The sequence below is a fragment of the Channa argus genome, chromosome 3, assembly GCF_033026475.1.
Source record: "Channa argus isolate prfri chromosome 3, Channa argus male v1.0, whole genome shotgun sequence".
Classification (NCBI taxonomy): domain Eukaryota; kingdom Metazoa; phylum Chordata; class Actinopteri; order Anabantiformes; family Channidae; genus Channa; species Channa argus.
In genome coordinates this window covers 1,963,613-1,978,529 of record NC_090199.1, presented here as the reverse complement: position 1 = coordinate 1,978,529, position 14,917 = coordinate 1,963,613, and the positions used below count along the sequence as shown (strand labels likewise).

At 41.9% G+C, this 14,917-nt stretch overlaps 1 protein-coding gene across 3 annotated transcripts; it reads right to left on the bottom strand.

The window, feature by feature from the left end:
- Positions 1-32: 32 nt before the first annotated feature.
- On the bottom strand, positions 33-14,736 carry pex6 (peroxisomal biogenesis factor 6). 3 transcript variants are annotated; one of them, XM_067499484.1, is made up of 18 exons: positions 12,576-14,736; positions 10,555-11,172; positions 10,136-10,305; positions 9,917-10,000; positions 9,623-9,728; positions 9,226-9,359; positions 9,026-9,131; positions 8,282-8,484; positions 7,341-7,527; positions 7,184-7,260; positions 5,757-5,874; positions 5,380-5,585; positions 4,370-4,431; positions 3,795-3,903; positions 3,538-3,654; positions 3,237-3,314; positions 2,094-2,233; positions 33-296 (listed from the first exon to the last, which is right to left on the bottom strand). In XM_067499484.1, exons 1-18 carry the CDS (start codon positions 13,101-13,103, stop codon positions 160-162), a joined length of 3,180 nt encoding a protein of 1,059 aa, XP_067355585.1. In that variant the 5' UTR covers positions 13,104-14,736; the 3' UTR covers positions 33-159. The 3 variants fall into 3 exon arrangements, with proteins under 3 accessions (XP_067355585.1, XP_067355586.1, XP_067355587.1); XM_067499485.1 differs by having other exon boundaries at positions 9,026-9,128; XM_067499486.1 differs by having other exon boundaries at positions 93-296; positions 2,098-2,233.
- Between the last annotated feature and the right edge of the window lie 181 nt (positions 14,737-14,917).

Below are 14,917 nucleotides of genomic sequence, written 5' to 3'. Positions count from 1 at the left end.
AACAAGTCCAACATTTGTTTTCATTCGTTGAACTTTGTTTATTAATTCCATTTAACAACTTTATAAATTAACTTTACATCGTCATTTACAGTTTTTTGCTGTGTAGTATTTTACACATTTTGTAAAGGTTACTCACACTTTATACAGTTAGACAAGCATCTATTTTGCAACAAGTTTCTGTTGAATGTTTCTGTATCGCAGCAGCTCCTGGTCTGAAACAGAGGACTTGAAGTTTTCTAACGCTGTGGAGAAATCCTCAATGGAAAGGAGGACGGGAGACTCCTCTGAGTCCAGACCTGAGACAGACAAGTGGTAGAGAGAGTGTGAAAAAAGAACCTCGACTCAATTATGTCGCATTAGATTTTATGTGAAAGATCTGAAGAAAAACTTAGCTGCTATAAATTAAACTGAATTTCACCTTTGGGTTCTTTTTGTTGTTAGTGGCCTGTTAAAACTCGTTTTAGCAGAAACACCAGAATGTGCTCAGATTACATTTATTTTGATTCTAAGATAGTTAGATTAGTCTGGCTACAACTAACTGACTGTAAATCGTCAAAAAAATAGTGTAAAGGGATGAAAACAGCTGCTTATTATTTTCCGCTCAATCAAGTCAATTATTGGATCAGTTGATGCAAAAAAAACAAAAACACAGCTATTTTTAATGAGTCAGTTATTTTTCAAGCAAAAATTCCCTAAATGTGATAGTTGCTGCTTCTCATAATGATAAACTGAATTTAACTTTTAGGTTTCGGGCAGCAGGGGAACTGCTTTTTTGGTCTGTTTTATGCTGGTTTACCTGGTTATCGAAAAAATGCAAAGTAGATCCATAATATTTTTTTTAATATTGCATCATTGTCCACACATTAAATTGAATTTTAAATTTGAATATTCTTGTAAACACCAGTTTGTTTTCAAACTGATTTGTTTTAACAAAACTCAAAAACCTAAAGTTATGTCAAAAAACAAAAACAAAAACAAAAACGAGCCCATTCAGAATATTAGTCACGTTTTGGAGTTTCACTCTGTTTGAATTGAATAAACTTCTTCTGCTCCTGTTCAAAGTGTGAAAAACAAAATGCGATGTCCCAATACCACTTTTTCTCAGACTGAGTACAAGTACAAATACTTACATTTTAGTACTCGCTGATACTGCGCACTGTTACAAGTACTAAACAGTTTTGCTGGACGGTAAAATCTTAATCTATCACAGGGACATTCTTGCGTTCTGCCCAAACAAATATGGCAGTGAAGCAACTTTAACTGAAAAGAACAAAACTAAAAGTAAAAAAAAGACGAACAAAACACAGATTTAGGGCGAGATCCTGGACGAGAGGGCGAGAAGCATGGAACACAAACAGAACGTTCTAGTTACTATTTATAAAACCTCTGTTGCCAATACGTTGCAAATACTAAATGTTTTTAAAATATTCTTCTCAAGAATATTTTAAAAACGAGTGTTGATAACTAGTATGTTACTAATGAGTACGACAGTAACTAGATTATAAGACTAATCACAGCAGTTTAAATTCAGCTTTACAGTTCCTAAGGTTAACGTGGTAATGGGCGCAGTATCGGAAAGTTTTACGAGTATGTGGATCGGGCGTTGGGACATCTTTAAAAAAAAAAAAAAAAGCTGCATTTTGATTTGCACTAATTACGAAAAAAAATTTATTTATTTTAGTAAAGATTTATCAGGAAGCATTTATGTTGCTTATGCCAAATAAATGAAAAGCATGTTTGAAACTAGCAACATCTTCACCAAGAACGTCCCCAACGGGAAACGACCCCAGGACACGGATACAGACTGAAGGGTGAATGTAGTGAACCAGTCCACCCACATGTGGACATGGTTAACTGGTCAGAACCTGATCCTTAGAAATTAAAAGCCATTTCTGCCATTAAATAAGGATATTTTAGGGATTTCACTCACACTGAAGGTTAGAGATATTTAACATGACTTACTTTTCTTATTAATATGTATTAAGTTGCTTGGAAGAATTTTCTGTCGCAGTGATTGTTGAAAACAGATTTATGAGATGAAAATGTTTGATGCCTCTGTAGTTTGAAGAATATCGAGCAGGTGTCTTTCTCACCCACATCGATGAGGAAGATCTTCCTCTTGATGGCCGCCGTCATGGCGTCTGAACAAAGGGCGTAGAGGTCAGCGCCGGTCATGTGAGCGGGACATCGATTCACCACCTCCTGCAGGTTGACAGCAGGATCCAACTGGAACCTGCCGTCAAAAACAAAAGCTCTGTGTCACCTCACTGAAAACAAAATGTGTTACAAACACTTTCTGTCGGTTCTAACAGACCGTGTCGCATTAAAAGAACCAGTCCACAACAGACCACCACTGTCTTCATTTTAACATTTACATTTTTGTAGCATTTCATGCTGTAGCACACAGAGATATTAGTGCCAAAATGTATTTATTCCCTCAGGTAACATTTTGGGCAGATTTTGTATTTTAGGTTTGTTTGTTTTTTTATTCAACAAACTTTTCTTCCTTATCTTCTCATTTCTGCACATATTGGTTTGATGAGTAACATAATTTAAAATTTTCAGTTTTTAATAATAATACACTTACACTCATCTCTACGAGTCCTACGTCATTTATAGCATCTGATTTTAGCTTTGTGACAAAAATGTAAATTGATCATTTGGAATATGTTATTTTTATCACAGTATCCTGTGCATTTAATATATCTATATTTGTATGATATGATTTAAGTTTTGAGGAAACAAATCTCCTTTGGTTGTGTACTGTTACACTACAATGGCATAAGAGGAAGCGAATTTAACTTAAATACCAATGATGCACATTTAGCTAATACAAATGTTCTTTTAACATTTAAGTAGCAGAAACGGTCGAATGCATTGAAAAAAACTGATTAGAGAAATGAAAATGACACTGGTGCTTGTTCAATTAATTTCTGATTAAGGAAAAGAATCTTTTTTTTTTTTTTACTCTTTTTGACATTTCAAAATAAGAAGATGGAAACTTCTGCTCCCATCTGTAGATGGACAGAGCCATGAGATAGACTGGAGACCTGTCCAGGGTGGACCCCACGTCTCACCCAATGACAGCTGGGATAGAGTCCAGCCCCCCTGACCCTGAACAGAATAGGCCCTTAACATCATGGATAAATGTGGCGTCTGAAACATTTCTTTTCCTCCAAAGTCGACCACAGGATGAGTAGTTTTCCTGAAGAATTAGGTCTTAGTGCTGTACTTACTTTCGGAGGATGGCCTGGAGAACCTGCAGCTGAGAGACTCGGTCCTCGCTCATTCCAACGTAGACCAGCTTGTCAAACCTGAAGGTTCACAAGTGGAATCGTTATCTCACATTGATCACAGTGATTGTGCGAGTTAGAGGTGAGTGGATGACGTCTTAGGAAGCTTTGGGATTTTAAACCACCTGCTGGTTTGTCCAACATTAAAGACAGAACTGGATTTTTATGAGACAGACTGACCTGGAGAAAGTTTGTATAAGTAAAAACCAAATTCGAAAGGGTGTGTGTGTGTGTGTGTTCTGACCTTCCGGGTCTCAGCAGTGACTGGTCCAGCAGGTCTGGACGGTTTGTGGCTCCGATCACAAAAACCCCAGCAGATGAGTGCAGAGTGTCGAGCTCAGCCAGCAGCTGAGACACGATTCTGAAGAGAGAAATTCACCCAAACTGTATTGAACCTGCAGGAGCATGTTTCTATAACTTTCACAATAAAGGCAAAAAGACACTCACATGAAACACAGAGACTGAAACAGCGGAGCTAAACGAAAGCTTTTACACCCTCACCTGTCCATCACCCCTCCAGAGTCTCCACTGCGTCCCCTGCTGGGAGCCAGAGAGTCCAACTCGTCAAAGAAGACGACGCAGGGAGCTGCTGAACGCGCTCTGCAGAACACTGAACACAACACAGACCCAAACTGTCACATCCTGCTCCTCCATCATTTAAAGCAATCAATGAGATGTTTTAGTCCATTTCTCCTTTTATTAAAACTGAACTGACGGCAGGACAAAGGTTTTAGTAATAAAGCTAGAAAGAAAATTCGCTCTAACAAGCTTGAAGATCTTAGTCTCTGTGTTATGTTTATGTTTCTCATCATGTGAGCATTCGACTGAAACTGGGACAATAATAATAAGAAGTGAGGTAATAATACAGATGCAATAATTTGTAGCTCTAAAAATGTGATCTGCACATAAAGGAATGTGTTGCCACGACAGTCTCCACAGTCATTGGTGGGACGGCTAAATGCTACAGGCTACAACAGTTTGCAGAGTATTCGAGCGACTTACTTTGCAAACAGAAAACCTCACCCAGCATTAGAACTTTAAACCCTGGACCTGTTTTTACGATCACGGATACAAACCTTCTCTGATGTTCTCCTCACTCTGACCCACGTACATGTTGATCAGCTCTGGACCTTTAACACTGAGGAGGAAAGCACAGAGTCACCATCATCATCATCATCAAGTACTTTTCTTGAGAAGGCTGCCTGCAATTTGTCTGCATTGTTCAGCAGCCAGAAAGAAACTGAATGAGCAAATCAGTCCCCACATGTCTTAGTGAACTCCTCCCCTTTGGTTTGGTTACAGGTTTAGCTTTCATTGTATTTTATCCAAACTGCTCGTCTCATGTTTGTGCAAAACAATCAGGTGCTGAATTTCAGTTCTATGAGATTAATGGATTTACATTACAATAACCATTTTATCGTGAATTCCATCCTTTTACAAATAATAAATACTGCACTAACATTTCAGTTCTCACCACACATCATCTTGAAACCTGGTGAGCCACTTCTCCCTCAGCCATCACCACTTGTCCTCTAGAAGACAAGTGTCTCTCTTCTGTGTCTGGATACTTGTTTTACATACATGTATAATATATATCTGAGCATATTAAAGCAGAGGTACTGAAGTTTTTCTGGCGTTTTTACTGCCATCTTCAGATTACATGTGGATGTGAGGGTCCTATGTGTCCACACGGCCCTACAGTCTCTGGTGGATCTAAAGAGAAGCAACTAGAACTTGCCTTCAACTGACGAGGACGACAACATTCATCATTGTAAAAACACAGATGCAAACAAATCTCTGCAGTTTAAGAAACCATCATTAAGGAGACAGGGAAGTTTTCTTCGCCTTAAAAAATAAAACTTAATCTTCTATTGATTTCAGTTTTTGTGTCTTGATTGAAAGTACATTTCATAGTCGCATTCTTCTCTGTTTACCAGTCTTCAGGTCTCTGAGCCCTGTTCAATGACAGCAGGGACAGGGTCCAGCACATGCACTGGTCACATGTGTTTATTGTAAGCAGCAGGTGGACGCTCACAGTTTGTGCTCCGTGCGGTGAAGGACCTGAGGAAGGTGAAGGTGTTCCTACCTGAGGAAGGTCATGGAGCACTCGGTGGCCACAGCTTTGGCCAGCAGGGTTTTTCCTGTCCCCGGGGGTCCATACAGCAGGACTCCAGTCCGGTTCAGGCCCAGAGACAGGAGCTCTGGATGCTGCAGAGGAAGCTGGATGGTGTCCAGGATGTCTTTCTTCACCTGCTGCAGACCCCCAACATCCTCCCAGCGCACAGTCGGGATCTGTTCAAACACAGCATTGATGGCAGCAGCAGATTTATGATTTGTGTGCTCACTAGGCAGCAGAAACAAATCCACAACATACCAACAGACACATTACATGACACAAACTAGGAATACCGACTGTTTTCAAGCCGGAAATCAAACTTTAGAGGTCTGCTGACGTGACCACACCTTTGGAGCTCCAATAGCTTTGGACTGGGCATCCTGCAGGGTTTCGAGGGCAGAGGTGAAATCCCGATTCTGGATCATCACTCCACTGGAGCACAGGTCCTGCTCCTGTCGACCAACACTGCACAGACAACAGAGCCTCTGCTCGTCAACTATGAATGAGCAAGCAAGCTTCCTAACTTCACATCGGACTCCTGTCTCAAGCAAACACTGACGAACTACAGTGGTGAAACACACAATTGCAGGTGCTTACAGGAGAACCATAGGCTATTATGTCCCTCTCCTGCCGAGCCAGCCTGCAGTTGGGGGCTGTCACATGGTGCATAATTCTCTAACACCTTCCTATATAAAGTGCTTAGAGATCATTTTTGTTGCGACATACAAATAAACTGAACTGAGTGGTGTCGATAGTCAGGCAGAAGTAAAGAACTCACATATAGTGGATGTCCTCACAATGTTACACACATCTTTACATGTAAGGTTTGACAAGTCATGTGCATAATGAAGGACGTCCCCGTTTAATAGTCAATCATTTCAATCATAGCAGCGATATAACATGTGACTTTCCAATTAAGCAACATCGCAGCATTGACAGAGATGTGAGGCTGCAGCCAGTCAGAGTTTGCATTAGTGCTGTATTTTGCAATAAATGGTCGTATAACTATTAGAAGCTGAATAAGGAGGTGAGCGTACATATTAAATGGATCACCAGTGTTAATAAAACCCTGTTTACTGATTTGATAAATGAAACAAATCAATAATAATAATAATAGTAATAATAATTGAAAATTGACAAATCAAAATGCAGAAATTAGAACAATGTTCAGTATCAAACTGCTACAGTCAGCAAAAACTACAACAGAGCGTCAGTGAAACAGTGTAGGAGGATTATTAAATTAGCTTGTTTTAAATGTATAATCATTGTGGGATCATTGTATGACGAAGACCTGTTATTGCTGGACACGCATCATAATAGATGATTAGACAATTACATGCTGCATTATAAAGTTGTTTGTGGACTTAACACCGATTGTCTAGACTGTGATATCAGCCTTTTTGTGTAAAGCGATACTTGGTTCAAAGTTGCTGTAATGTGTCGTTAGTAGCTAATGAGGAGGTAAAGAAAGTTAATTACCCCAGTCACTGTCAGACTGTGACTGATAGAAGATAAATGTTTTTCATGTTTCTCCTCTACAACAGGAAAGGTGGTGATTCCTTTCTTCCTGGATTCATTAGATCTCAGACAAACTTTCCTAAGATAACGGGTGTTAAATGTTTGTGATCCTCAGAACCAAATGCTGGAAAAGGGGATTTGGCCTACGAACATGTTCTATATTCAGCCCAGCACAATGTTGTTGTTGACTAAGTTTGGTCCTAAGGGGCAAATGTACGTATGAATTCATGTTTGTTTAAGTGTTGTGGAGTCTTACCAGGTGTGGATCAGCCTCCTGCAGGCAGCTCTACCAGCCTCAACCAGCAGAGCTTTGAGATCCCCCAACACAAAACCCTGAAGAGAAGAGGAGACATGTAACTGTCCTGCTCTGGGTCCGGCCTGATCTTCACTGTGGCATTTCAGTGGTGACGTACAGCAGTGACTTTAGCCAGTCTCTCCAGGCTGACGTCCCTCCCCAGGTGCAGGTCTCGGCTCAGGCTGACCAGCATGGCCAACCGCTGCTCCTCAGTGGGGCTCTCTAATGTCACCTGGTGGACAAATGCTGCCATGACACCGGCAGACAGATCCCGAGGTCTGCAGACGGTGGCCACCACTGCTACACTGAAACACATGCACACATCAGCACTCAGCTCCACGAGTCTGCTGGTTTCATGATGCACAGCTCCCTAATAATCTGAGAAAGGATGTCCCACAAGCCTCAACAACATTTGAGTCTGCACGTTTCTTTTAAAAACTTAAGCTTTTCCTTTTTATTTCCACTGTAAACACGAAAACATTCAATGAGCCCCGTTAGTCACATATGGCAGGAGTGTGTAGACACGTCACAGCCAGATATGACTGTAACACCATGTTCATTAGTGTCCTGATGAAACAGTAAGGAGTTTGTCCCATTTACACAGCAGTTACACTGATGTCGGATGATGAGATCATCCACAACTGAGTGCAGATAAACCCTCATACATCAAAGGCCAAAGGTGTGACGACAGCTGAATGAACGATACAGTACTGTAAAATCAGATTATCAAAATCTGTAAGATGCAACACACTGCATGTTTACATTATTGTCTGTATTGTATTTTATGATGATTGTTCTAAAGAAAATACAGAAGTTACACTTTTAGTATGATGGCTCAGTGCAATGTGTTTTATTCTCTGTAACTTAAAAATTAAAAACATAACATGCTTGTTTTTATCTTTTAACAGGCATTGTGTTGTCTGTCATTCCACATTTTTAAAGAAAAAACTTTTAAATAAAATTGAAAAGAAACAAATCATTGATACAAAGCTCTCCACACAGTTAGTTTATCACTAGGAACCTTAACAAGTTCACCTTGAGCCCCGTTATGTGACCCACCTGGTGGGGGCGCTGTGGAGCAGCTGGCAGAGCGCGGCCTGGACCCTGCCGTCCTCCTCATTGCTCCCTCTGGGTTTGAGCAGGAGCTGCAGGTTCCTGAGCAGCAGGATGCAGGGCTGCAGGGCCTCTGCCCGCTGAAACACTGACGTCAGCTTAACCTCGGAGGCTGCGGGAGTGTCGGCGCACAGACTCACACAGTCCACCTGCACAGGTAACAACAGGAAGTGGAACAGCAAGAAATAGTGAAGTAGAGGTCCTGAGAAAAGACGGCACTGAGCTGCAGAAGCGACAAGACATGTTAGCTCACTTATACAAAGCTTTTGTGCATGAGATAATATTTTTTCAAAATAAAGGAGAAAAAATACTTTGTTCAAAATGACCCATGTGCATGTGGACTTTTCAACATTTAAGAGTTTCTGCTGTTTGTACAGCCTGAATTATACTCACAGTTATGTCAGAGTTTTTAATGCCGGAGTATAATACCAATACTGGATATTTGAGGTTTATGTTATGGATAAATGAAATAAAAAAATCTTAAGTCATTTTAAGTTCGGATCTTCCGAAGCAGAGTGAGATGTTTTATGTGGGACCAATAAGAGAAGAAGTACTAATTTAAGGTGTTGCTACATCAGCACACGCTAACAAGTTCTTGAAATAAAAATGTTACATACATACATAAACATTTTTATAGTTTTCACTCGCTCCAAACTTTCACACATGCCTGTATAAACAAACACCTTGTACCTTCAGCAGGTGGAGGTTCAGTCTGCGACTCGCCGCAACGACCGCCACCATCTTACCGCTTCCTGCGGAACCGTGGAGGAGGATGGTGCAACTACACAGAGAGCTGCTATAAACAGACGCAACAAGTCAACGTGTCTCATCAAGAGACACAGGTTCACAGGTTCAGATGTGACCAGTTAAAGTTGTCAGCACTTCCTCACCTGTGGTGCAGGTGTGGCAGGATGATGCTGCTGATGAGGTCGACCGTCTTGTTAAGGCCTGGAGGTGACAGACTGCTCCACAGAGACGCTCCGTCCACAGAGCAGCAGGGGACGGCGCTGTTGGTGGACGCTCCCTGACAAGACACAGAAACACCAACATCAGGGCTGCGTGATCCTTCAAAATAAGAGCCCCTTCTTAAATCAGGCCCACATGCAACTTTAATGGGTCTATGATTCTGCAGTTTTGCATTAGTGAACAGATCTATTGTAACAAATCCAATGCTTTTTTTTTTTGCCTAAATTAATTTGAGACCCAGCAGATGGCAACTTACAGAAACTTGAGTAAAGACTCCTCTAACTTATATTCACTAAGTAGAGGTCAGAGGTCGACCTTTACCATGTAGAGTGAGGTGTGCAGTCTGTCGGCCAGATGAGCTCCTCCTCCTTCTTCTGTCTCTACAGACGAACACACCTTCTGCACTTTGAAGAACATCATGGGACTCCTGGCAGAGGTCAAAGGTCACAGAATGTTCACTGAACAGGCCGACAGTTAGACACATCTCTAATTCCTCCTCCTCCTCTATGACTCACAGATTCAGCTCCATTCTACAACTCCAGAAACTACAGCCAGCAAAAGTCCAATATGACAACATTGTATTGGTGTTGATTTTTCTGGATTCATGCGTGGTACCTGTGGATCCCCTGAGAGTTGTTCTCCAGCAGGTCGGGATGGTTTTCAGTTGGAACTGACAAAATGTCTCCCTGTGAAACCAGTCTGCAGGGCGACACAGAGAGAAAATAAACTGGTTAGACTGAGAATGTAGAAACCGTTCACATCGCAGAAAGCGTCCAAAGCCATTTTCCCTCTGCAGCTGTAGACCACGTGTGGCTCACGTTGTTATCGGCTGACCTGGGAATGCTGAAGTGCTTGGACAGCAGGTCATCGTAGCCGCTCAGGTTGTTGTACAGCGGAGAGACGACGGGCTGGATGTGAAGCTCTCTTGTGAACGGTGGAGCAGCTGAGCGGCAGAAACTGTCAGAGCGACCGCCAGGGTCCGGAGATGGCGACGTTTTCCACCTCTGAGTTAAAAACAACCGAACACGAAAACTCTTTTGATAAACAGAAATGAGTTGTTTCAAGCTTCTTATTATAAGAGAGTTTGGCCCTTTGTTGATAGGAAAGTAAATATGATTGTGTCTCTGGCTGCTTCCCTTTTCCTCTGTTATGATGAGCATTTGTTTCTCATTTACAGACTAAACATTTAATTAAAAGAGATGAATGAATAATGAAAATAATCAGTAGCTGCAGCTCTGAGTGTGCTGAGGTACCTTCATCCTCAGAGGGCAGCTGTTCACAGGGACCACGTCTCCTTCGGTCAGGTTAAACCATAAAGTCGGTGATATGAAACCCACTTCACCGTGCACCTGCAGGTCTGGACCTAAGTCCACCACCACCACAGAGACCAGCCGCTCTCTGCAGAGCCGCCTGTCATCAGTCTGACCTGTCAGGGGTCTGCAGGATCCACTTGTCTTAGACAACCTCACCCACTCCTGGTTAAACAGCCCCTGCCTGAGAAGCAGCTGTTTGCTCACAAACACACAGCTGTCCACATCCACAGCAGCTCCATGCTGACCTTTCACCCCGAGCCATCGCTGGGTGTCCACCACCATGACGTCCACCCTGCACTCCAGTGCCTGCAGGACCTCAGAGAAGCCCAAGCTAAGGAGTTTCCTGTTGTCAAGGAGAGATCGCCCCCCTCCGAGGCTTTCGACGTAATGAGCGAAGTCTGACACACACAGTCTAAGTGGTCTGCAGGGTGAGGGGGGCACCGGGAGGTCCACTGAGTCCCAGCAGTCAGTCAGAACAAACGAGGTGTCGACAGTGATCCTGCCCTGTGTTACCGGACTGCACTCCAACACCAGCAGCTCCAGCAGCCGCTGCTGCACCTGGAAACACACGAAGAAGAAGAAACTGACGACGTGTTGAATTTTTTAGATGCTGCGGAGTCGAGCTGCAACAATCGGCCCATTACTGCAGAGCCAGAAAATGAACTGGCAACAATTCAGAAAATCGCTTGTTCAATCTGAATCTGCTACTTTCTGTTCTGTGTCGTCAGCTGTGGCTTAAGGCAGAAACCGTTGACAGAGGATTTTCACAACTTGCTGACATTTTACAGCCAAAACAACTAAAGCAGATCTGATTCTAATCCAATAATCTGACACTGTAATAATAAAGAGTAACAGCCATAGCAACTGTTAAAGTGGTGGTTGAAGGTGACGACTGCTTAAAGATTTGAAAAGAATCGTTATTTATAAGTCCTTCTAATTTATTAACGCAAATAAATATTGAGATATAAACTGTGACAGTGATACAGAAAACTGCTACTTCATTGCACTTAATTACCGTCTGTTTTGTGAATGAATGCTGCTTGTTTCTGATTCGTATTCGAGTTGAAAAATGTTGCACAACTAGTCAAACCAAGCGAATCATTAAAAGAGAATTTAAGAAAAGTCTCATAAATGTCATTTTAAATGTGCAAATAATGATTTATTGAAAATTGAGGCAGCACATGTAGAAGATAACTGATCTATTGCAAACGGTTTTCACTTTATCAGCATTAGAAATATGAGACAGTGTTGATTAAGAAAAGAGACAAAATAAGGAAACTAGGGAAAGTTTTTACGCTCTCATCTCAGATGCGTATGGTTTGGATATTTGTTGTCCAATATTACTTAAACTAAAATAAAATGTATTCTGCACTGCTCTATATGTATTTACAGTGATTTAAATTACTACTAATTACTAGAACAATTCAAAAGCTGCCAATTTATCATTATGGCCACTTTAAAGAGATTTTCATCCATAAATCTTACCTGTAACAGATGACTTGTTTTGGAATGTGGATCTAAACTGATCACTTTTATAGTTCTGCTATTTTAAGTCTTTGTCCCTCAAAAATGAACATGTCCCTCAGACTCCACGGACACATGCATGAGGTCTGGATGAGGTCGCAGAGGGACCAAAGAGTGAAATAGTCAGAGGAAAATTTAAAAAAATAATATAATAATGTGAATGTTAAGAGAAAATGAAAAAGTCTGATTTTGAGCTTCCTGAGAATCAGAGGAAAGCTGACTTCTTCTATTCTCCATATGGTTTTTGAAACTGACCGTGTTCAGTACAGAAATGTAGTGAATCTATAGAAACAGATTTTCCCATTTTATCACGTTTTTTCCTGAAGATTTCTCTCTTATGCTCATAACTATATTGATGATATTACAGAAACTAAATGGTACCAGTCACAGTTCACGTCACGCAGCTTGTTTGCAGGCCGCAGGTGCCTGGTCCTCACCTGTCCCGGGTCCTCCCCCAGCAGCGGGTGTCGGGGCAGCAGCAGCGGGTCTCCCTGACGGGCCAGCAGCCACTGTCCCTGGCGGCACAGCTCCAGCAGCCCCCCGGTGAACTGTTCGGCTCCGGCCCAGCGGAGGCTCTGCCTGCTGCGGGCTCCGAGCACCACTCTGTCCAGTTTGACCGGCTCCAAAACCCGGACGGTCCCGGCGCCGCTGTGCCGCTGAAAGTCGTGGTGCCGCAGGAAGAAGCGGCTGGTGAAGAGTTGGACCCGGGGCCCGGACTCGGAGTTTGGTCTCGGGGAGTTTCTTCCTCCGCAGCCCACAGTCTCCTCCTCGGAGGCTGCGTGAACGCGGAGTAAAATGCCCGGCTTTCCAGAGTCCTGAGACGGCTGCGGGGTGAAAAGGACGGTCGGTGGGTCCGTGTCATTCTGGAAAACTAAATCCAGGTGAGACTGCTGGACGAGAACATCCAGAGGACTGAGGTGTGAAGGGAAACTCTCCAAACAACACAGCTCCACTTGCACCGCCATCTTGGACCTTCGTCCCTTTCCGCTGCACTTGTACCTGTTCCGGTGCGTCACCGTCACCACTTAGTGGACGATGGAGGAACTACAACATAAATCCACACGAACCGAAATCTAAATTTAAAAAAAACTTTATGAAAAAATGTTTAACATTTTTCTATGAAATAATATGCGCAGAATATCGTTTTAAGATTGATAAAGATCGTTTTGAGGGCGTGAGCCTTTGTGACATGTGTCTGCTGTCACTCAGGTTAATCCTTCTGTAGTTAATGGGATTATTTTAATTTGTTGGGGACAGTGATGATGACAGCAGGGACAGAGGACCGAGGGGTCAGCGGGACCTAAAAGTCTTTGGATTGAAAACTGCAGATTTCAGTGAATAAGCAGCTGAATTACCCAAAAACAGAGGAACAACAAAAACGTCACACTGATTGACCACAGGATATAAAAATGTACCAAAAACACATTAAACACTACCCGAAAAAAGATAACAATAATAAATAAAAATAGAGATTAACCTTAGTGCAATTGTTTGATTGTATACTCACTTGTATTGTTGATTTCCTTTTATTAATATATATGTTTTTAATATAATTCTTTTTCATATTGCACATTACATTTGCCTCACATTTGCAACATAACTGTAATATCTGTAACATAAAAGTGTCCCCACTGTGGGACCAATAAAGGCTCGTAGAGTCACACAAGATGACAGAGACGAAGAAAAAACAACAAAATAATCACAAAATGACTATTTGTAGTGAGTGTGTGTTACATCCACACTAAATAATATAGGAGGGGAAAGGAGCCTCTAACCTTTTCGTGCCCACGGGGTCATGATTTGTCCGAAGCTGCAAGACAGTGCACGAACCCTGAGGTGGACCGTCCTGTCACTGAAGGAGCTGCTCAGGGCACAGAGATGCACTGCAGAGGTGGTTGAGGCCAAACTGTTGGCGTTTTTATTAGATCATAAATACTGATGCATCAGTGCTTTGGCTGCATTTAGCTAGTTGAGGATGAGCTAGTTTAAATTAGTCTTTATTTTATGAAAGTTGTTGAAATAAAACCACGGGAGCTGTTAAAAGAGTCGCCCCCCCCCCCCGTAGAATTATTACTGAATAACTCCATAACATCTGAAATATGACGACAAGCCCCAGTCAGACATTACGTGTCACAGTGTAAAATGGAACTGTTACAATTTTAGTGAAGTATTGTTTTTTTTTCTAGGTTTCTAAATATTTTCATTAGGTTTTCAACATTATTTTACATAATTTCACATTTGATTAATGTTCTTATAAATATGTCATTTTGCTGTACCACATCTGCTGTTATAGTTTAAGGTAAAATCAGCTCCACATTCTGTTCCTCTCAATAGACCAACTGCATATTTGCATAAGTTGAGGAAACTTGCTTTTAGCAGTATTTTGTTGTGCATTTAGGCTGAGATTTGTGCTACATTTAGGCAGAAAGACACTCTTAGACATCTAATACAGGACAAAAAGTCACCATTAAATGCTGGTTTTTCTAAGGGCTGTTATTTTGCAGTGAAACGCTGTGTTCTACTTTATAACTTCATATGTTTTCTGTTATCTTTAGTTTTAGAAAAGAAAAATGAACCTACCTTTTCATTGTACTTACGTAAATATAGAAAGTTGCATTCTATCACTGCTCTGTGGCAAGTGAAGGTTGACCAGACCAAGACCTGAGGAACTGTGGATCCAGATCCTTTGGTTTTAGCTGGACAGGAGCAGGAAAATAAAGACTCACAGCCGCTCATATGACCTAGACTTTACTTCACAGCTGAGTGCCCATCAGCCCCG

Excerpts from the sequence above, each read along its gene's own strand:
- pex6 (XM_067499484.1), bottom strand. The coding sequence starts at position 13,103 with ATGGCGGTGCAAGTGGAGCTGTGTTGTTTGGAGAGTTTCCCTTCACAC. Across the intron at positions 5,586-5,756 it reads AAGCTATTGGAGCTCCAAAG|ATCCCGACTGTGCGCTGGGA; the intron begins GTGTGGTCACGT and ends GTGTTTGAACAG. Across the intron at positions 3,655-3,794 it reads TCTGGAGGGGTGATGGACAG|AATCGTGTCTCAGCTGCTGG; the intron begins GTGAGGGTGTAA and ends TTCTCTCTTCAG.